Genomic DNA, 24,270 nt, shown 5'->3' with positions numbered 1-24,270 from the left:
TCTGCACGTAACAAAATTGGGGGCTCGTCCGGGATACGAATATTTTGAGCCGTTTGACAACATTTTGACAGCCTTTTCAAAACTACTGTATACTGTGAACTCAGCAAAATTCAATCATGGCGGAATTCAAGCCAGACGAATTTATGGATGACCTTGATCAGGACACATTTAATTCCCTCAGAAAAGACAACCTCATAGCACTGGCCAATTTCCTTAAAGTAGATGTCAAAAGATCTATGCGCAAGCGAGAAATACAGTTCAAGATTGCAAAACATTTAGTTAATTCTGGCCATTTTGAGGAGTCTGCCTTAAAAGATTATGAGCCTGAGTCTTCCTTCGAACTCAAAAAATTGGAATTAGAATACAGGCAGATTTCGAGCTAAAAAAATTGGCATTAGAAAAGAAAAAGAATTACAAATGAAAGAAAAAGAATTACAAATGGAAAAGGAGAGACAGGCATTAGAAAAAGAAAAAATACAAATGCAGTTAGAAATGGAAGAAAGACAGAAAGAGAGGGAATTGGAAATGAAAGAAAAAGAATTGCAAATGGAAGAAAGACAAAGGGAGAAAGAAAGAGAGGAAAAAGAAAAGGAAAGAGAATTAGCAGAACACCGACTGCAGTTAGAAATAAAACGTTTAGAGCTTGGACAGTCAGGAAAATTCTTCCCTTCAGACAAGTTTGACATCACTAAGCATTTCAGGTTAGTTCCCCCTTTCCAAGAAAAGGATGTTGATAAATATTTCCTTCATTTTGAGAAAATTGCTCAGAGTCTGAACTGGCCTAAGGAGTCCTGGTCTATGCTTTTGCAGAGTGCTTTGGTGGGTAAAGCCAGAGAAATTTACATTCAGTTGTCAGTAGAGCAGGCTTCAAATTATGATTCTGTAAAGGAATTAATTCTCAAGGGCTATGAATTGGTGCCTGAAGCTTACCGTCAGAAATTTAGGGATTGTGAGAAGGTGAAGGATCAAACTTATGTTGAATTTGCTCGAACAAAAGAACAACTGTTTGATCGTTGGTGTTCTTCTGAAAAGGTCAGTCAGAATTATGACAAATTACGACAGCTTGTTTTGATTGAGGAATTTAAAAGGTGCATCCGGAGTGACATCAAGACGTTTATCAATGAACAAAAGGCAGATACATTAGAGGTTGCTGCACGTTTGGCCGATGATTATTCATTGACCCACAAATCTTCATTTCTCAGCAAACCATCCCAGTCCTTTTCATACAGAAACAATGCAGGTAAATTTAACTCCTCCTTTTCATCCAAGAATTTCTCAAAGGACAGTAGGAAATCAAATGACAACAGTTCACAGAGTTCAGTAACACTCCCACATCATCAGATCCCAAGTCTCAATCTCCTTCTGACAAACAGTTTGTACACTTTCTTGTAATTATTGTAAGAAAGACGGCCATTTAATGTCAGATTGTTTCAAATTGAAAAGAAAACGTGAAGGTCAAAGTAGTCAAAGTGGATCTAAGCCCACCGGCTTTATTTCTTCATCAACTCAATTAGAGTCTAATAATGTGTGCAACACATTTTCTGAGGTTAAACCCCTCTCATCCCCAATTAATGAGGTCAAGGTCAATTCTTCTCAAGATAGCATTATGGGTATTTTCGAACCAACCATTTATTCATGATGGTTTTATATCACTTTCTAGTGATTTTTCTTCCGCACCCCTGTCAAAATTTAAGAGATACCGGGGCTTCCCAGTCTCTTTTGTTGGCAGATACCCTGCCGTTTTCTGAAAAGTCATTTTCAGGTTCTAAAGTTCTTATTAAGGGGGTAGATTGCAATGACTTTATTCCTGTTCCTCTCCATAATGTCTATTTGTCTTCGGACTTTGTTTCTGGACCTGTGGCTTTAGGTATTAGGCCTTTTTTGCCTTTTGAAGGGATTCACCTTCTTCTTGGAAACGACCTTGCCGGGGACAAGGTCATTACTAATCCACTTGTGACTGATAATCCTAGTTTAGATCAGGATCCAGAGCCAATTGAACAAGAGATACCCGGCCTTTTCCCTTCATGTGCTATTACTCGAGCCATGTCAAAGAAAACTTCTGAGAATCAAAATACTCTCAAAAATAATGTCACAGATGTTGACTTAAATGACACCTTTCTCAGTCAGGTGTTTGACACGGATCATTCCGTTATCCCTCGTGGATTTGAAACTTCCAGTAAAACTTCTGCTGACCAAAGTCAGACATTTTCTAGATCAAATCTCATTGCAGAACAACACAAAGACCCAGATATTTTGTCTTTGTTTGACAGGGTAGATGATGAAGGTAAAACTTCAGATAGCTCTGTTTCCTATTATACAAAATCTGGTATTCTCATGCGTAAATGGAGACCTCCAGATGTCTTGGTTGATGACGACTGGGCTATAAAACATCAAATTGTGGTTCCAAAGCCCTATCGTGCTGAAATATTGCGCCTGGCCCATGAAACGCCCTGGGCTGGTCATTTGGGAGTAAGGAAAACTTATCATAAAATTCTCAGTCACTTTTATTGGCCTAATCTCAGGCAGGATGTAACACATTTCTGTAAAACTTGTCACACATGTCAAATGGTAGGAAAGCCAAATCAGACCATTCCAAAGGCCCCTTTACAGCCAATTCCTGCATTTCAAGAACCATTTAGTAGGATTCTAATAGACTGTGTTGGGCCCCTACCAAAAACAAGATCAGGAAATGAGTACATGCTGACAATAATGTGTACATCAACTCGGTTCCCAGAAGCCATACCACTGAGAAATATAAAGACAAAGACTATAGTGAGAGCTTTAGTCAAATTTTTCACTTTATTTGGCCTCCCTAAATGTGTCCAGTCCGATCAAGGCTCCAACTTTATGTCTGGTATTTTTCAACAAGTAATGGATCAGCTAGGCATTAAACAGTATAGGTCATCCGCCTATCATCCAGAAAGTCAGGGTGCTCTTGAGAGATTTCATCAAACTTTGAAAAACATGATTAGGACCTACTGTTTTGACACAGAGAAGCAGTGGGATGAAGGAATTCATTTTTTGCTCTTTGCTGTTAGAGAGTCAATTCAGGAGTCTCTTGGTTTTAGCCCATTTGAGCTTGTATTTGGACATACAGTCCGTGGCCCACTTAAGCTCGTTAAGAGAAATTCCTATCAGACGATGATGATTGTCTGAATATTTTGCAATATGTGTCAGATTTTCGTACGAAACTCTCTAAAGCATGTGAATTAGCCAGAGGAAATCTTGAGTCATCTCAGCAGTCAATGAAAACCAAATATGATAAAAGCACCTCAAAACGGAAGTTTGAACCAGGTCAAAAAGTTCTTGTTCTACTTCCAATTCCTGGCAAACCACTCCATGCTCGTTACTTTGGGCCATATCTAATTGATAAGAAATTGAGTGATTTAAATTACATCATAATAACACCTGACAGGCGAAAACAAAAACAGCTATGTCACATAAATATGCTTAAGCCATATTTTGATAGGGATAATCCTACTATAACTCAGCCTGTCAGTGCAGTCAGTTCAAACCATTATGAAGATAGTGATACTGAAACTGACTTGAGTGAAAATACTCTAAACTCAAAGCTGGGCTCGGTCAGCTTCAGAACTCAGAAATCCTGGAGAAGCTGGAGTCTACAAAGTTGGCACACCTCCAGCCAGAACAAAAACAACAGGTGAAAGAACTGCTCCATGAATATAAACACCTGTTTCAAGATGTTCCAACGAGGACAAACGTTATCTATCACGACGTTGATGTTGGGGACAGTAAGCCTGTAAAACAACACCCATACAGACTGAATCCAACAAAAGCGAAATATCTCCAGGAAGAAGTCAAATACCTGCTGGACAATGACTTTATTGAACCCAGTAAAAGTAACTGGAGTTCGCCGTGCATACTTGTTCCCAAATCAGACCACAGTTATCGTATGTGCACGGACTTTAGGAAGGTCAACACTTTAACAAAGACAGACACTTTCCCAATCCCGAGGATTGATGACTGCATCGACCGAGTGGGAAAAGCCAAGTATGTGACGAAATTTGACCTACTGAAGGGATTTTGGCAAGTCCCTCTGACGGATCGTGCTCGTGAAATATCCGCCTTTGTTACACCAGACGGATTGTTCCAGTACAAGGTGATGCCATTCGGAATGAAGAACTCTCCGGCAACGTTCCAACGGATGATCAACGACGTCATATCCGGGCTAGAAGGATGTGAAGCTTACGTTGACGACGTCGTCCTGTATAGTGACACCTGGGAGGAACACATCAAGCTCATGCGGAAGTTCTTTGAGAGACTGAGCAAAGCAATGTTGACTGTCAACCTTGCCAAATCTGAGTTTGGTAGGGCAAGGGTAACTTACCTCGGACATACTGTAGGACAGGGTGAGGTAAAACCTGTTGATGCCAAAATCAGTGCCATTTCAAGTTTTCCCATTCCAAACTGCAAACGACAACTGATGCGCTTTCTCGGTATGGCTGGTTACTACAGAAAATTCTGTCCAAATTTCTCCACAATTACTGAGCCTTTGACTAACTTACTTAAAAAGAAAGTAAAGTTTGTTTGGTCAGAGCAATGCCAACAGGCATTTGATACACTTAAAGCCATACTGCAAAGTGCCCAGTGTTGTCTGCACCAGATTTCACTTTGCCATTCAAATTAGCTGTAGATGCTAGTGATACGGCTGCTGGTGCTGTTTTATTGCAAGAGGATAGTCATGGTATAGATCATCCTGTTTGCTATTTTTCACGCAAATTTAACAAATCTCAGAGAAACTACTCTACAATTGAAAAAGAGTGTTTATCTTTGATATTAGCTTTACAGCATTTTGAAGTTTATGTTACTTCTTCAAATCAGCCAATAGTGGTTCATATTGATCACAACCCTCTTGTTTTTCTGCAGAAATTTAAAGGCAAAAATCAGAGATTGCTAAGATGGAGTTTAATGTTACAGGAGTTTAATCTTGACATCAGACATATCAAAGGCAGAGACAATTTAATTGCAGACTGTCTCTCTCGTATTTAGAGTTTATTGTTGTTCACTTTCAAGAATTTTATTGTTGTTCACTTTCAAGAAATTTTACTTTAGAGTAAAACAAAATTTGAGTACTTAAATCCTTTTCAAGATTACATTTGCAAAAGAAAGATTTTTCTTTGAAAAATTTTCTTTTTTTTGAAGAGGGGGTGTGTTATGTAGGTCATTTCCCCACACTCATCATGACCTGAGTTCAATTAGTCTAGAACATTCTCAAGGTCACTGCCCTTGATGACCTCTCAACCTTGAATTCAATTAGTCATGTTTGGAATGTTCTGGAAAGTTGATTAGTTGTGTAAGGGAGATAATTTTAGAACAGTAATTAGCATGTCAATAAAAGTTCTAGATTGTTCTTATATGCATGTGCATATAAAAGGGACGTGCACAGCTTCCAGTCAGACTTTTGGGATCGTGTCTCTTGTGTGTTACTAAACTCCAGCAGCAGTCATTCTCAAGACTTTTCAAGACCTTCACTGCCAACGCTGGATTTATACTGTGGACTTTGTGCAACTTCAAGCCTGCAAGCCAAAGGACTGTTCATTCATCCGACTGACTGTTACAACTCTGAGACTGGAGCTTTGCCGTCCCAGCTGAGATAAGTAGTCTGTACACTTTTAAAGCTTGTATTTTATCCCTGACTTAGCAATTAGTTTTGTTTTCGTAATAAATTTTGTTTAAACGTAAACTGCTGAGTTCACCCTTTTGTTCGTTTTCTCTGCACGTAACACAATGCCAACGAGTACAAACGCGAAAACCAGGCAATGAGGATTGCCGCGCCGCGCTCACCTTTCGTCAAGAATTAATGCTGTATACTGACTGACTGATACGTCAATGTTTATTTTGCTAGCATCTGACCGTAAGCATATTCAGTATAACAAGAGTGTACCAACTTGTTTCGATCCGGTTATTATCGCAGCTGTTAACGATGAAAACATTGGTTATAGGCCATATACAACACTCGTATGCATGTTATCATTTTTTCCCTACAGGACAAGGTCGTACATTCGACGCAGGTCGTGTCTGGCCTGACGAATCGTCTGATTCATCCACTACGGACTGTGATGATGGTTCTTACGAACTACTGAATGAGCCACTTCCACCAAGGAGGTACGAACCTCAATACGAAAACACACATCCTAATCCGGGCAATATTCGCGTAAATTCGAAGGAAGAAAATGTCGCGAGAATAAACTCACCGACTGTACGGCACGGCCCAGTACTAGACTACAAACGAAGAAATAGACCTGCGAAAGTACGGGAGTATGAAAACCTCAAGAGGAACGACAATGTTTATAGATCAGACGAAGCGTCAGGTGGTGTAAGAAAACAGGTATTGTATAATTAATGTGTCAAAACTTTAAGCTTTTCCGTACGACAGAAGATATAATAAAATACGAACTCAAAACCATCAGTAGTTTAAAATTCTATAATCCACTTCAGTTTCTTTTCATTTATATGGTACGAATTTGCGATATGTAATATACAAGTCCGTTAGTGTTTCCAATTTATGGTAATTGCACTACAATTAGGTGAATTAGGATCTCCCTTCTCCCTCTTAGGTCGAACCGAATGTAGAAAATTTGGTTTATGCTCAACTCGACTTACCCACGAAAACCCAACCACCAAAGAAGAGTGCAAAAGGACGGGGTGAACGCTCAGACTATTCAACTATAGATCACCTGAGGACAGAAAATCTAAGGCGAGAGAGAAAGAACGCTGCAGCTGACGTTTAGCTTAGCTCGACAAGATTACAAATTATGGTAAAGCTGATACTTAAAACAGCCAGTTAGAGTGAGATAAGCTAATATCGTATCTCTTCCACTCGTCAAATGCACAATACTATGTTGCAATCAATCGAACCGCTCCATTTACATTTTATAGGAAGTCAAGGTGTCGAATATAATCAGTGTTGCTTTTTATGAACCACTTTCCTTGACTGAAACCGTTCATATAACTAAGATCAATAATACGCCAATATTGAGCATCATCGACATGTAAAGGGAGTTAAATCGAAAGCTTAGATGTTATTTCTACTCTAAGATTTGTAAAACGCGGCTAAAAACCGATTATTTAATGAACTGCGATTTTTTTTCAGAGATTACCGAAGCTTGTATTTATTTTGTTTTATGTTTCTATTTGAAATTCACAGAAATCTGTTGCTGTTGCACCCATTAATGTACAAGTCGAATCGGTATCAAAGGGTTATGATGTTTTTTCTACTTTATGATGAAATATTTTCTCTTATCCATGCTGAATATGTTAAACAAGAAACATGTTATAAATAAGTCAGATCTTTTACATGGCATTGAATAGAACTGGAGGAAAATAGGCAATTTAGAAAAGTACTAGCACTTCAGTGACTAAGAATTTTGATGATAGTGAATACGAGACTGTCATTGACTTAGATTGATTGTTTATATTTTCACAACATCGCAATGTTTTTGCCATATGTAGGCAACATATGGTGTGACATCAAAATAATCGTGAATTTGGAGAAAAATCGCGTCAGTTCCATTTTTAACGCTACGCGACAGAATAAAAGAAATTGTCAAACTTTTTCGTCATTTTATAATATTATTCAATATATAACCTATAAAGAGTCTCTGTCAATGACCTTGAAAGGCCTGCTCCTGTTGCAGACTAGTGGGAGTGAAATATCGAACTTTTAAATGCGTCAGCTGTTAATTGTCATCTGTTTAATTTCGTCAATATCGCTGTTTGATTTTTCCAACTTAACAGTGTTTTTTACGTAGACTAAAATATACTTTTGTTAACATCACAGATAAATTAAAAAAGGCTGGATATTGATAGACCGACTACTGTTATTTTTTGAATGCAAAATTCTGACAAGTATATGCGGGCTAACAATCAAACAACAACAGGAGGACGGTGGCAACGACAGAAACAACTACAACCAAACAACAAGAACAAAGATATACTCTAAGTAAGACAGTTTTGTTTTGCATGGCAGTACCATAATGACTTGAGATAAATCTGACTTGGTTAAAAAATGGGGCAGGTTGCACTATTTCATAATATTTTCTATGGCTAATTTAGTGAAATCAGTAAGGACTTGTTTAATATCGCCAGTCACATTGTCGACAAACCACTTCCAAAACGACACGTGTCGCTTGTCTGCCATGGGTTGTATTTCCATGAAATATACGTTGTACGTAAGATACACGAACATATTTAAATATTTGCGTAATGACGTTCTTCAATGGTTATTCCATTTAGCCCGACAAAGCAGAAGAAAACAATTATTCATAATTACACTTTTGTTTCTAGCCCCTGCCAAGTCAACTAAAAATGGAAGACGCTTATGCTATATAAGCACGAACATATATTGTCTGATTATACATTATTTCACTTGTTTTTGTTTGCAGTTTTTCACACTCATATAATTACAAACACAGTGCTGTGGAGATATGTCCTGAAGATTACGAATTAAGCATATAATTTGTCTTTATATCGTACAGTAAAGTAAATTTTCGAGCAATAATGCTTGTAAGCCATTCACCCTTCTGTGATAATTACTATGAACACTAATCAAAACATACATCAGGAGTCAACTTGCTAATTTATCTGTTGAGGCCTATGTGAGGTTTTTCAAGAGGATCAATTAAATCAGTATGTAAGCATTAAGTGATAGAATAAAAAAACTTGTAACTTTACTTATTGTAATAACACATTTGTTAATTTTTTTGGGTCTGAGGAAAATGATGTTTGAAACCGAATTGCACCATCAAAGGTAAGACACTATATATAGTGTTAACATCAAATTTATCTCGAGTTCCTGGTTCAGAGTTTAAAAATAACATAATTAAGGGGCGGTTCGTAGGACAAAATTCAGAATGTCAGAGTGCAGACAAAATCGGTAGCAATTCAACCTAACGTGACCTATCACATTTCAAATTGTATCTCTACTAGGTCATATCCTGTTTCTGGCATTTATTTTTTATGTAGTATTTTACGATTTTCAGGCCATTTTTTTGAAGGACAATTTCATATTCGAAATTAAGATGCCTTAACCTGCCTTTTTTTGGAGCAATTTCTCTATTTCATCTAAGTATAAATATAAAAAGCTGAGGACGAAGGGCCATATATGGCTCTTTCTATCATATGATGACGGAGTATTTTACGTATGAGAAAAACTTGATCCTCACATTGCTTCCAAAAGGCAATGTGACAAAATGTTAACCATCTTTAAAGTCCAAATATTTATTCATATAGTTCCCTAATAGATGACATGTATTCGCACAGTATGGACCTGGCTTCGAGGGACCTGTATAAATTTAAATACCCTAATATTGATGAAAAAGAAGTTCGTTCTAATTATTTTTCTTTACTGACAACAAACCTATATTGATACAATCAGGAGATAAACTGAGTGAATGTCCGACGATAAATATGTTTTTGACCCTAAAACTTTCGCCCTGGAAAGAAAAGTTAAGGCAGACATGGATTTACACAATGATATTATTTTGCACTTTTGATAAACCCTCATTGAAAAAGATTGTGAAAAAATAATTTAAATCTTGAACTTCAAATATGGAACACCGGAAATCTGACAACTGCAGGAAGAATGTTCATAAGGGAATGATCTGGAACTTTAAGAATGTTAATATTAACAGTCACGTCTGTCCCTGAAAATTTTCAGAAAGGGAGCAAACGATTTTCCATTGAAATTGTTATCGTAGACTAAGAAAACTATAAAGATTATGACATTAATGGAAAGACAAAGAAAAGCTTGAAAATGGTTGAAGTAACAGAAATGAACATAGCGTTGATATAGTCTTACGTTCAGTCTAACTCTTTGATATCATTTTATTCAAAAATTTGGGCAACTGTATTTTTTAATCAAACAGTTATATTGCAATTTTACTTTCTTCAACGTGTCAAGGTGTAACATCACAACTACTTTTGAATCATAAGATCATAAATGCTGGTGGAAGTAAGTAATTATAAAAAAATATAGATTTAGCATGAAATCGGGTACCAAGTGATCCGATGCCAATGGAATATCACGACATTGTCAATATTTTAAAGGAAAGGTTAATATGAAGGTTAATTATTCAACATACAAATTATTATAATGCCAATTCCCGGATAGTCAACAAGATTACTTGATAACCAAAATTGTATTAATGCATCCAACGAAATGACACAAGATTGTCTTTGAAGTCAACACTATAACGTACCTCCACCCACTCGACCTGCACAACAGTCACGCATCACTTTACTGGGCGAAAGACAGCCGCAGGGACAATTCTGTCCTCCAGAAGAGCTATCAACCCGGGATAGAAAATACGGTTATATTCACTTAACGACGTCGACCACATAATCAAGAGATTTCTCTCAAAAAAGGACAATAGGTTTAATTAGATAAGGATACACGAGCAATTTAATTATAGCTATGAGAGTTTTCTTGCTTAGCTTCACACCATTAAATGTTGTATATAATGTATTTGCAGTAGGCACGTGGTTGAAACGAAGTCGCATAATAAAGACAAACATAATATGTAGTGATGAGGACGCCATTCAGAGAGATTTATCAAAACGCAAGTAACGAAATTTCGATTGCTGCTGTCATTTGGATACAAGAGCAGTTTTGAAAATCGTCAAGGACCGCAAAACAACAACAACAACAACAACTACAACAACAACAACAACAACAGCAACTCTTTAAACTTTTTAAATCAAAATACTGCTGTGTGGAATAAATGAGATCAGTAAAGACTAGTCTAAAATCAAAAGCAACACTATTGACAAGGACTTCCACAATGTGTTATGAATCAAGTCGACATTTCGAGTTGTGTCCGTCTGAAATGTACATTGTACGTTAAACACATGATCATATTTAATTATTCGCATAATGCTTCTCCACGGTTTACTCGATTTAGCTTTGCAGAGCAAAATACCTCAAACTCTCCACATTTGAGCTGTTCGCTAGTAACCCTCTGAATAACCAATAGTGGGAAGCGCCCATGCTGTATGACTGTAAAAACATATTCGCTGAATTCACATTGTCATATTAGCTTGAGTTAACAGCTTTCATAGCCTTTGTAACAATTTTCAGTGCGTTATGAATCGACATATCTTGTAGATTAGACATTAAACATATATTTGTATACAGTTTGAAGTTCATTGATTTTTTTTAATTATATAAACAGAAATTTATCCTTCGAAACATGCATCAATTATCAACTCAGTAATTTTTCCGATGGGGCTTTCATAAGGTCTTTACAGCAAGTACTATTGTATTAGACTGCATACGTGAAAATCGAGAGATCAAACAAGTGTTACTGTCCTTATATAAGACGTTTATCAATTTTGTAGGCTGATAAAATAATGTTTGGAACCTTGTTGATTGATAGAAGGGAACACACTGCCATTATTTATATCAATGTTGTCTTAATTTACAGGTTGATTGTATAAAAACTACACAGTGAACGGGCGGTGCCTTGGTTTGAGGTTATGTCAAAGTTCAGACTTTCTCTGCAGTATATCACTCTGTCGTGACCTTTGACATTAATTTGTATTTATTCTAGGTCATATCCTGTTTCTTGCAATTTTAAGCTTCAAAATGCAGTCGCCTTCGACAAGCTGAAAGTAATTGTGTTTTGACATTGCAATATAGTAAAAGAAATTAGATCTGCCTAAAACGCTAACTTTATGGAGCAAGTCTTGATGTGTAAATACATATAAGTGAGAAACAGAGACCGTGAGTTTAGCTTTCTTTTGTGTGATGGATTGTTCATGAAAATATAAAGAACTGTGTTTTCACATTGCTTTGCTACTGCCATGAAACAAAAAATTAAACATTTTCCGTAGCTCTATTAATTAGGTCTCAATATCTTTCAATTTCCTGATAAATGATATCAGGGGGCAAAAATGGCAACTATATATGCGCCATGCATAACCATCTAGGGACTTTCAAAAAATTGAATGTGAAAAAAATGATATAGAAGAATTTAATACTTTTTGTTTTTATTTCGCGAGAAACATGGCCTCTCTTTCAGTGCACAATATATATGCTTTCAAATGCTCGAAGGCAAGCAGTCGTTGCTTTCATCCGAAACCAAATAAAGGACCAACCATAAATTACAATGGCGACCTAATTTATGGCTAAACACACAAAATTAGATAGCAGGTAGAAGTATGATAGCCCGGATTTTATCGTTATCCTATCCATCCATCTATCAAAATACTTTTATCGAGGCAAAGCAATATTATAGAAATATCATGTTAAGTCGGAAAAATACCAAAGTCTGAGCAGACAGGTTTAGTTCCATTTAGTTCCATTTTATCTTAAAGAGAAATGAAGGTCTTTCTTAGCTTATGTTCATAATTATTTGAAGAAAAATAAAAGTACATGATGTCTCTAATGTTTGATTCAGTGCATCGGAAGAAGGAAAGAAAGGAAATGTTAATCTTTAGCTACCACAATTTAAGAATATTGTTCAAGAGTGAGTCAACCATAGTCTGTCTTTCGAACATCACATGTGAAATAGAAATTTAAATTTGTATAAAAAGATTGAATATTGGTGATGACAAAACTACAATAGATATCATTAATCTGTCTCAACCCGCTGTAACATGTTGTCAGGTGCGAAACGGAAACGATTAAATTCACTCATTAACCGCGTCGATCCAGGTAACCTTAACTAGCAACGCTGTCTATTGAGATTGTATAAGGTTAACATTAAATTTATGCCGGCCATTAAATATATTTTGATTAGCTAATTTTATATCCATCGGCAAAAAATGAAAATATAATCTAACCAATTGTTGTCTGCGACTGTTGGAGGTTAAAGATAACGTTATCAACAAAATGCACTGCACGCCTGATAATTTATTTTAGATGAAACTTTTACATCGCGACAAAAAGTAATATCACTTTACAACCTCGACCACATAATCATTATATTTCCCGCAAAAAGGACAGTTCTTTTTTCTAATGGTTAATACGAGACTGTCATTGACATAGATTACAACAACAACAACGAAAACAACAACAAAGATATACTATAAATAAGACGGTACGGTACTGTGATGTCTTGATAAAAGTGGAAGAGAAAGCACTATTTCAAGTATTTGATATTGCTAATTTAAAGAATTCAGTTAGTGCTTGTATATAGGTGGTACGTTACCTTTATGAACATATTTAATTATTTGCACACTGTTCTTCAATGCTTACTCGATTTAACCAGACACACTAAAATGAAAACAAGACCTACATACATCCCAATTACACTTTTTCTAAACCCTTCCAACTCAGGAAGCTTAAGCTATATAACCACGAAAAATATATTTGCTGAATTCACATTGTTATACTAGCTTGATAGTTTACACAGTCATATACCTAAAGACACAGAGTGCGCTGTGGAGATATATCCTGGAGATTACAAATTAAAGATATTCATCTTTATATGGTATAATAAAGTCAATCTGATAGTAATTTTGCTTGCAATAAGGTCACTCTTCTGTGATATTTACATTGACCCCCAAGCGAAACATGCTTAAGGAATACTTAGTAATTTATCTGTTAGGGCCTATATGAGGTTTTCATAGCAAGATCAATGGTATCAGTATGTACACATTAAGAGATAGATACAGAAAACACTTGTAACTTTACTTATTGTAAAAAAAACACATTCGTTAATTTTTTAGTCTGGGAAAATAATGTTTGGTACCGTATTACCCTATCAAATGTTAGACGCTACAAAGTTGACATCAATTTTATCTTGAATTCCTGGTTGAGATTTTAAAAATAACACAATTAACGGGCGGTGCTTAGGACTAAGTTCAGGATGTCAGAGTGCAGGCTTCATCGGTAGCAAAGCAATCTAAAATGACCAGTGACATCTAAAATTGTATCCTCTATTAGGTGATATCCTGTTCCTGGCCTTTTCCGCCTTCAACATTTTATAGTATTTTACTAATTGCAGGCCGTTTTGTTTGACAGAACAATTTTGTATTCGAAATGAACTTTAACATAAAATGCCTGCATTTTTGGATCATTTTTTAAATTTATCTGAGTATAGATACAAAGAGGTGAGGACGAAAGACATGTATGACTCTTTCTTTCATGTGACGGAGTATTTTACGTATGAAAGAAACTTAATCCTCACATTACTTCCTTAAGGCACTGTAACTAATATGTAAACTTTTCATAGCCCGATTATTTATTCATTCAATTCCCTAATAGATAATATCAGTAGCGATAATTGTCAATCTGTATTCGCACAGTATGGTCCAGGCTTTTATAAGGGTCTGTATAAATTTAACAACCAAAACATTGATAGTAAAGCAGTTAGTTCTAAGTATTTTTCTTCAATGTCAAAACATCTATATTGATACAATAAGGAGAGAAACGTATGATTGCCTGGTGACAAAACAAGATATGTTTAGGACCCTAAAAATCCCACCCAGGGAAGAAAAACTTCAGACAGTCATGGATTTAGACAATGATTTTGTTTTGCACTCTGAAGAAACTTGGAACCCTTTACTATATGTCTATTTTCAAATACGAAACGGCAATAAATACTGACACGATTGTGCTTAAGAGGTTACCTAAGGGTATGTTCAAACTTCAGAACGACAGTGTGTCAATCAGTTTAACAAGACTGCCACAGTTAATATAAAAAATCCATCATATGAATCGCATTCGTCACTTGGATTCTAAGAATTCTTGAGAGAATATTTATAAGCGTTATGCTACTACATCAATACTGTGAGTAAAGTATGAGCAAAGTTCCGACGTGGCACTCCTGCATATGTCACAGGTCATGACCTCTGAGCTACTGATCTACGAGATCTCAGGCTGTAGACATCACCTGTTGAAATAAAACACATTGATCCATATTCCAAAATTTTGACAGTATTGTTTTTGATAGACCCAACTCTTATTTTTATAATAGCAATTTTGGTAATTTTTTCAAACGGATATTTATGACAGTAAAAATTTAATATATGTTGCTCCCCCCCAAAAAAATATAACGATAATAATTTCGTTTATATTGATGAGAATGTCTTTCGTAGCTCAGCTTGGCTGAAGAACACTAAATGTACTTGTAGACTTTATTTAAAATAATAACATTTTTAATTAAATACACCCAAGGAAATACATGTCTAATACTATCCCTATATTTCAAGGGTATTATCTACCAATTAGTCTATTATTGGCTCTGTCCTTAGCACTCTTTTGTTCACCATCTACATTGCTTCACAATGAAATTTAATTCACAACTACGATGATAACTTCCACCAGTATGCAGACGAAAACCAACAAAATCTTTCATTTACCCATTGTGACTCTTATTTAGCCATGTCCCCTGCTAAAACATGTGTTCATGACATCAAAGAATGGATGACTCAAAATAAACTCCAGCTCAACGACAATAAAACAGAAATCCTGATTCGCTCCAAGCTAGACTTTGCATCTGATCCAGTTAAAATTGGCAAAATGAGTCCTACTGCCATCGCCACCGTCTCATCTGCTCCCAATTTTGGCAAGGTCTTTGACAATAATCACACAGTCGGTATATTAAGTTCACTTCCAAATCAATATACAACCATCTCCGCCGGATTTGATCTATACGAGTCTATCTCAGCATGGCAAACCTTAATACATGTAACTTTGACGGCTGAACTTGACTATTGTGTTTTACTTCTATATGAACGCCAACAAAATAGGCATGTTATAATAACCTCGGCAAGAATATTATCACACGCACAAGGAAATCTATGCCGATCACCCAAGTCTTCACCAATCTCCATTTGTAATCAATTTGTCTCAGGAGTGACTGCAAATTTATGCTGTTAACGTTCAAGGCTATTCACAACCAGACTCCTTCGTACATCTGTGATTAACTCAAGCCCTATCTTCAAACTCGTACACTCCGTCCATCCACCAAGAAACGTTTAATGAGTACAACCTACAAACTCATCACCTATGGTGGCCGTAACCTATGGTTTCCATACGCTTCATCTAGACCAAGAACGCATTACCACTCGACTTTGGAAAATTCCCTCACTTGGAAACTTTTTAAATCAAACTGGAAACGCACATATCCTCCAGAACACACTGTGTGGTTTAGCAATTTAGCGTCATAGAGCAAACACTGTTCTGGCGCTACATAAACTTTGCTGATCGATAGATGGCAATTGGATCATTCTCCTTTTTGAAATACAAATTAAAAAAAAAGACACTCCAACTTTGTACTTTTGTTTAGAAAAAAAAAAGACTGAATACCGGCGATGCCAGAACAACAATAAGTATCATTAACCTGTCTCAACAAGCTGTAACATTCTGTCAGTTGCCAAACGAAAACAAATCACTCATCACCCATTTTGATTCGGGATACCATGACTTGCGACCCTCTCTATTGAGATTTTTATGTGGCTGAAATGATATTCTTGCAGGCCATTAAATATATTTTCGTCATTAGCTTTTTTATCTCTTTCGGAGGATATGAAAATAAAATTTTACTTATTATTGTCTACGACTGTTGGAGGTTAGAGATAACATTATCAATACAATGCACCGAAGTGTGATACTTCAGTTTCGATGAAAATTGAAAACATCACGATAAAAAGTAATGTTTATTTTACAAACGCGACTACATTATTATATTTCTTGCAAACAAGGACAATAGGTTGATTTCCATTAGGATAAATGAGGTGGATAAGTATAGGGGGGAAAATATCTTGCTGGTCACTATGACTTGACCTTTAAATTTTGTATATATCTATTTTAGTAGGCACTTAGATGTAATGGATTCGCGTGACGATTTTTAAAAATAACACAAGTCACACAATGTCATATAATTATCAGGACGCCATTTTGACTTCCCAATACTTTGTTTCTCTTTTCATTGAGGAATAGCGGTTGAAGAAGGCACAACATCTATATTTAACTATAAGAAAATCTAGTAGGAGTCAATAATAAATAATATGAGATTCATTAACATCTTACAACACTTATCTCGAACGCGTTAGACATTAAGTGATACTTTTAAGACGCCATGTTCAGTTATATATGTGGACAAATTGAGTGTTGGGATACGACTCCAGTACTAGGCTTAGATGGTGTTAATCTGTGCCCGCGTCGCCATTTTTAAATACCTTCTGACAGAAAAACAGTAACTGATCACACGATCCTTACAAATTACGGCGGAGAAATGACCGAGTATGGCGGCATTTGTTTACAAATTTGGCGTGCATGCTAATTTAGGTTTGACCTCTACCTCGTACGCTACGCTAGGCTTGACGAAATAGTCAGCAAACATGATGTAGATCAGACAAAGCCAAGGTATATTGAACGCAAATAAACGCGTACGTTCTTGGCGCGTTTACGCGCCTCCCGCAGTCTTGCCGTTGGTGCAGAATGCGCCCTCCCGCATAAAAACAAAATTCCTCTGACAAAATGAAAACAACTTAATTCATTCCACACTAACAATTCGCTTTGTAAATGAATGATGTTTGCAATTACCGAAGAGTACAACTTGACTCGTCCAAACTCAAGCTCTTACGTAAGCTCTCATAGCAATGCGATGTTCTGAATAAAAATGATGATTGCACATTTAATATATTGCAGTGTACCAATTGAATTCTCCTGGCCTATTAAAGGTGTTTTAAATTGAATTTAAGAAATTGATTGATTCAAGAAAGCTATGGAAACCTGTAAACTTGTAAGTGCTGTAAAATTTTAAGTACCTTCTCATGTATTGTGTTGATTCCCACACTCTCTAATCAGTTGCGAATAAGAGTAGTGTAGACATTCAGGTGCAATGGAAATCTCAAATTAATTATGTCAATTAAATTATTTTGTAACGAGAGAATGATACACTTGTGACGTACGTTTGGTTGATTCTTTTTTATGGTATAATTTTCACCATTAGAAACAATATCAAAATAAGAAAGCACTGTCGAAATCTCGTTAACTTTGCGAACAAAAGGTGTAAAAAACTAGCTCTTATATATGACGAATCCTAGCAGACTCACAGACAGTTGAAAATATACGTTACATATTAAACCCCTATTCTAAAATACTAAATAATTGCAAAAGTGCCAACGTTTATTGATGAAAAGGCCGTTTACTTAATCTATGTCAGTTTAGAATGATATACATCACACGATGTTTAAGACAAGGCATTCCCATTGATTAAAGTTTCGTTCACAAGGTTATCTCTTTCACACAGTGGCATTATTTATCCGGCGGAGCAGAAACTAAAATATTAAAATTCACACGTCGTGAGTCGTTATGTTGATAACATCAACATAGTGAGTAGGTAATAGGTTGGGAAACAGTTACATCGCTCTGTCGTCATTAATCATTCATGACCTTTGACATATTATTAGGTGCAGCCAACGGAGCTATTCATCGAAAAAGCTATTCGAGGAGCAATTTTTGAGGGCAGGGGAAATTTTAATTTTGCTCGGGCAGGGGACATGTTCTTAGGTGGCAGGGGAGCAAATTTTAGTTGTTTTTTTTGTAGGGCAGGGCGGATATCGGTTGATTGTTCTGGGGACAGGGCTTGGTGAAAACGTTTTCAGGGGAATTGTTTCCAGGGCAGGGGAAATTTGCAAGATTTTTTGCGCCATAGGGCAGGGGAACTTCAAAAATTCACATTGGGGAGGGGAAACAGGCAAATATAAGTAGGGAGTGGGTAAAAATGAAGTTTTAGTTCGGGAGGGTAAGTCGAAAAATTTTTCTGTAGGAGGGCAAATTATGAACAACTAAATAATTACACTCTTGACTAAAATTAATCAGTTCATATTACTTGTCATGCACAATATATCTTATCATAGTGAGGACCTTTTTAAAAGTGCATTGTTCGTTGGCTGCACCTAATATTACATTTAATCTTCAGCTTACTCTGTTACTTCCATGGGAAGTCTTTATTCATTTTCCCTTGACAAACACCCACCATTCCATTTAACACAATACTGATTTGTTGGATATATTGTTTTAAACGGCACCAATTTTCTGAAGCATGTGTTGCGCTGGTCTGTTTGTTAATCGCACACGTTCAATCATTAACATACAATGTACACAACGTTGTTGAACTTAGGTCACAGTGGGGTTTCTATTGTATACAAACATTCAAGTTCCTGACAGCTTGGGCCTCTACTGGGTTTTTCCACATGAACCAACGAATTTGACCAAAAAAAAAACGTGATTTTTTTTCATCAGAAACAGCTTCAATAGCAATGCGATTTCGATATGAATGATGTTTGCAATTCAGAGTCAAAGTGCATAAGTTAGCTACCCCTGACTCAGTCAACTTAAAACACGAATTTTATGAGAAAAGTATGAAATGTTTTATTAATGACAGATGCATGTAATGCATAAGATGATGTTCATTTTATTGTTTTTAATTGCTTTTATTGCAATATCGACCAAATATTCCTAAGGGCCCTTTTTTATTGCTTCAGTGTTCAATATCATACACATGTTCCTGTGACTGGAACGTGTATGTTTGATTAATATCAAAATAGTAGAGAGCAATAGTATATCAAAAACAAATATTACAAAGTCAGCAAAGTTTTAATATTCACAGCTGACAGTTGTATATCAGTTGCATAGAGTGTTGCATTATAAACTATTCCCGAATATTCATTTCTGTATGCTTTGTGTTTTGATAGTGTTTTTCTATTTGCAAGCTTTCCTGTCTGTTAAATATATGGATTCATTAATTTTACAGACTATATTATATTCTTTTGATATAGCATATTATACATCTACCATCGAGAACAATAGAATTTTGCGTGCGCTAAAAAAGCCGTACGGAACGCCCGTTCCGTAACACGTACGGTTTCAAGGCGCCCCATCCCCCTGCGGCTGTATCTGCGCGTTCAATGTTGAACGGTTTCAAGGGACTCATTGGACGAGTGCCAGAACATGTCTCGCACGCGCTCTTTGCAGTGCACACACTCGAAAACTTGCAGAAGCGCGTCCGAGATAGCGTTCCACACTTGCGCTATAAATCGGAAGAAAAATTGTTGATATTGCACGAAAACGGTCATTACTCTGACGATTTGATGCCCCAGTCACGAATGTAAGATGTATAATAATAAGGTTATTACGAAAATACCGCAAAGGATGCACTCGGACATTGGCGCCGCGCATCGCCCTCCGCTTTGCGTCGGGCGATACGCTGCGCCAATGTCCTCGTGCATCCTTTGCGGTATTTTCGTTATAACCTCATAAGATACAGAGCTTCACATTAAACCTGCCAACAATAAACACATGTTTCAGTTATAATACTTATAATATTGTTGATCATTTACTCAAAACAAAAGAAAACAATTCACTTGCTGGGAGAACGTAATAAACAAAAGAGGGTAAAGGGGCTTTTTACAATGTATATTTTAATGAAATAAAGAGAACAATGTCTCTTCAAAATATCAGTATTTTGAGAGGATTAAAATGTTGCATTGCGGATAAACAAAGAAACCAAAACCTAAAACTATTGTTACTCTAAGCAAGTAACATTTGATTGTGATGTCACGTCATGACAGTGAATAAATCATCAGCATCTTATGTTTAACAAAGGTAATGATCTTAGATCCGTGTCATATATTTCTACATTTCCCGTTAAAAATGATGGCAGTTATGTACTCAATCTGAGGAGACATTGTTTACAGGGTTAGGTCGTAACTATAAGCCGACTACTGAAAGGACACGGGGTAACCAGCTTTGTCCTTCGAGCAGTCTATTTTAGGTGCTTACTGTCACTCTTATTGATAAAATGCTGACGCCATGTCTTCAAGCTTTCGTAACCTTTACAAACTCTTTTAGTTTCGATACGCCCACGAAGGTTTTCGTGAAGTCTTATCTAGAACTGCCAGCAGGCTAATTAGGAACATGTATGTTACGTCATGCCATAATGCTTCATCAATAGCATCGTAAATAAAAACAAAGCATAATTGAGTATATGTCGTGGTAAATCACAATAGAGGAAAGCGAGGAAAAGACGGACTAAATATGAACGAATTAAAAATTGTGCATAGCGCCCCCTATTACACTATGTCTGGCTATATTGCTTAATATTTAACTCCTACCGCTATAAAGGTCAGAATAGGAGTAAACTGGCATTGATTTTTGATGACGGGGTCAGAAATCGATGTCTATCTTTTCCAAAGTCAGTGTCCTCACCACATATATGTGTAATAAATATCTTCCTTTTGTGTTTAGGCTGATGAAATTCTGACTCAAATAGCAAAGATGTGTTGGTAATTTGACATAATGGACCTGATAAGTTCTTATGCGTTTTAGCATCCCCACTTTGATTAAACTGGAACAAATATCACGATGCAAACATTTCAGGTTGGGGCGGATGAAAATTATCAACATCAAAATGTAGATCAATAGATTGGTCTTGATTTTTGCGAAGCGAAGAGGGTGACAATCAAAGGTAGCTTTGTCTGTTTTGAACAAATTGAAGGCTTTTACGAAATATGGCAATTTTACTCGCACCTGTTTCATGTTTTGCTTCACTGACATGCCGGGCAAAGATTGGAAAGAGTCAAATTACAAACTATTGTAGCCGATAATGCTGGGATGACACTGAGATGAGTTGTGTGTCCTGAGGCAACCAACAGTTCAGAGAACTGCGTTATGTACTAGTCATGAAAGAAGCTATTGAAATATCATTTTGAAATAAAAGACCATTTCGTTTGAAGCGAAAATGTTTTGTAGGATATATTTTCTCAGGGAAACTGCACAATTTTCCTAAACACGTGTTGAACATGTAAGTTAGTTCATAAAGCATACGTTTCACCTTTATAACAAAAAGAAAACAGAGAAAAATGTGGTAAACAGAGGCAACCTAAGGGTTTCTTTTGAGTTACAAAACATCTCCACCTTCAGATAACTTGAGCCTCTCATTATTTTGACTTATAGCTCTACAAACTGCCATTATCAAGCACATAGGCTAATATTGACTTATTTGCAAGATGATAATTAAAGGCTGTGTCTATATTTCTTATCAAATAATTGCTTCTGGGAAAAGGCTATAAAAGCACCTCAAAGACTGATAACAACTCTGCAGAATAATGGCTTTTGGAAATTTCAAAGACACGTGATCCACCGCACATTGTATCTGATACAGTAATTTTTGTGTTCTCCTGTTCATTAAGGTGTCTGTTGCACTTTTAGTTTAAATTGTATGATTATTATTTATTTTTCACTCTCTGAGTCCTTAAAAGTTGACATTGATAAATATTAACTGCCTCTTATGCTTGGGATTTTTTTGTTTCTCAAATGTTGTTGTATCAATCGGTTATTGTAGATGGCCGTCTTCATCGATGGTATTGAAAAGGCCAAAAATTGAGTTAACGATACGGTGCAAGTGGGTAGCCTGCCAAATTCTTGAAGCAGTTTATTTTCAGGTACTTATTATCATATATTTTTCACACCTGACGCCATGCTTTCGAAAGATTCGCAGACCCTTGACTGGCAGTTTCGATTTTATTTAATGGAATATCCTAGCAGAGGAAGGCTTGTTATTTTGTTAGAGTGCCCAAAGGACATATCAAACTCAGAAGTTACATTGTGAACCCCTATCCTTAACCATCGACCAACATGCCAACATTATTTGACGAAATTGCCTTTATTATGTGTCTGTCTAGAATGATGTACATCAATTGACTTTCAAGACATACTGTTCTTGTCGATGATATGTTTATTTACACATTACGGAACTAGTTAGCCACATAGTGGCATCATATGTCCGCTTTGACAGAAACTTAAATGTTAACAACATCGACGTGTGTCGCCATGTCGGCAACGTCAACAAGGTGAATTAGCTGATAGTGTTTAATGCAGGTATGCACCTCTTTTACCAGTAATCTTTCCTGGCCTTTGACATATTTGATATTTCGGGACCTTTGACATATTGTATCTCAATAACGTAATCCGTTACGGCAGTTATTCCATTACACATTACTCTTGACGAAATAAAGGCCATTTCATTTCACATGATACAGTATAAATTATGCCCGAATCTGTTTAAGTACAAAATATGGAATTATATAATTTTTAAATGCACTGAAACACATTCATTGATTAAAATTGAAGCTGCTCTATAAAATGTCAGATTATAATATATAATGAGTGTTTTATATCCTTGTGCTGCACATTCGTTGTCTTTTGTATGTTATAATTTTCACTGTTAAGAAACACTAATGAAATCTCGTTAACAGCACAAGAAAGTGCAAGTAACTGGTTGTCTTAAATGGCGAATACTAGCTGGAAGGAAGCAGAGGAAGGCTTAATACTTTTGAGATTGCTGTCATAGACATGTCAAAAATAGACATTACATATGAAGAATCTATCCTCAAATATGACATAATTTTACTCTGCCAAAAATTTATGGACGGAAAGATAGGTGTCAATCGAGACTGATGTTCATCCTCTGATGTTAAAGACAAAGCATTTTCACCAATTAAATTTTCATTTACAGACTTATAGCTAGTATAGCAGCATCACTTCCCCGCCTCAGCCGAAACTAAAATGTTAAATTTTAATATGGTCGTTAGTCGTTCAACAAAGTGAGTACATACAAGGAGTAGAGGCAGCTATGTCTATCGCTCGTCTCTAATCTTTTGTGACCATTGGGATATTGTGTCTTATCTTGCACGTATCCTATTAGGACTGTTCTTCCATAATACGTCTTAATTTTCCCCTTGACGAAATTGACACCGTTTCAATGACAACATAATGATTTGTAGGATTTGTTGTCTCAAACTGCACCAATTTCACGTGGCAATTATTGAATCGGCCTGTTAGTTTATTACCAAGACTCATCAAAAAATGATCACAGAAAACATAGGCAAACAGAGACCACACAGGAGTTTCTTTTCATTGACAAAATATGATAGCCTTCAGAGAGGTTGAGAATTTACTGGTTTTTTCAAAACGCATTGAAACAGAGTTTATGTCTTTCTCTTCAGCAACAGTTCTAACAGCAGTTCGATTTTTAAACAAACGATGTTTGAAATTTGTCACGGTATACAAGTCGGCTACCCCTTGACTTTGTCAATTGAAAACATGCATTTTTTATTAAAAAAAACGATTGATTAACGGATAACATAAAGTAACATAACGTTCATAGACATAGTATTCATTCATAATTTGGATTTTTTAAAAATTCTAATAGCGGTCAATTCCTAAAAGCTATCATTAATGAGTCCGTGTTTAATATCATGCATATGTTTCTGTCACTACAAAGTGTTTGTTGG

The 24,270-nt window shown here is 36.2% G+C and overlaps 2 protein-coding genes and 1 long non-coding RNA gene across 3 annotated transcripts in view; 2 read left to right on the top strand and 1 right to left on the bottom strand.

Moving 5' to 3' along the window:
* LOC139127478 (uncharacterized) overlaps positions 1-7,829 on the top strand; it is a 99,564-nt gene extending 91,735 nt beyond the window's left edge. Inside the window, exons 7-8 of the mRNA XM_070693403.1 lie at positions 6,009-6,349; positions 6,579-7,829. Coding sequence (XP_070549504.1) covers positions 6,009-6,349; positions 6,579-6,752 — 515 coding nt within the window. The 3' untranslated portion in view covers positions 6,753-7,829. The remainder of the gene's footprint in view (positions 1-6,008; positions 6,350-6,578) is intronic.
* The window catches only part of LOC139127479 (uncharacterized), a 237,143-nt gene that overhangs the window by 84,883 nt on the left and 127,990 nt on the right, over positions 1-24,270 (top strand). The gene's annotated exons all lie outside the window — the stretch shown is intronic.
* The window catches only part of LOC139127474 (uncharacterized), a 61,069-nt gene that overhangs the window by 30,238 nt on the left and 6,561 nt on the right, over positions 1-24,270 (bottom strand). The window lies entirely within an intron of this gene.

Source organism: Ptychodera flava, unplaced genomic scaffold, assembly GCF_041260155.1.
Source record: "Ptychodera flava strain L36383 unplaced genomic scaffold, AS_Pfla_20210202 Scaffold_32__1_contigs__length_2955704_pilon, whole genome shotgun sequence".
NCBI lineage: Eukaryota > Metazoa > Hemichordata > Enteropneusta > Ptychoderidae > Ptychodera > Ptychodera flava.
This window is presented reverse-complemented; position numbering and strand designations above follow the sequence as displayed.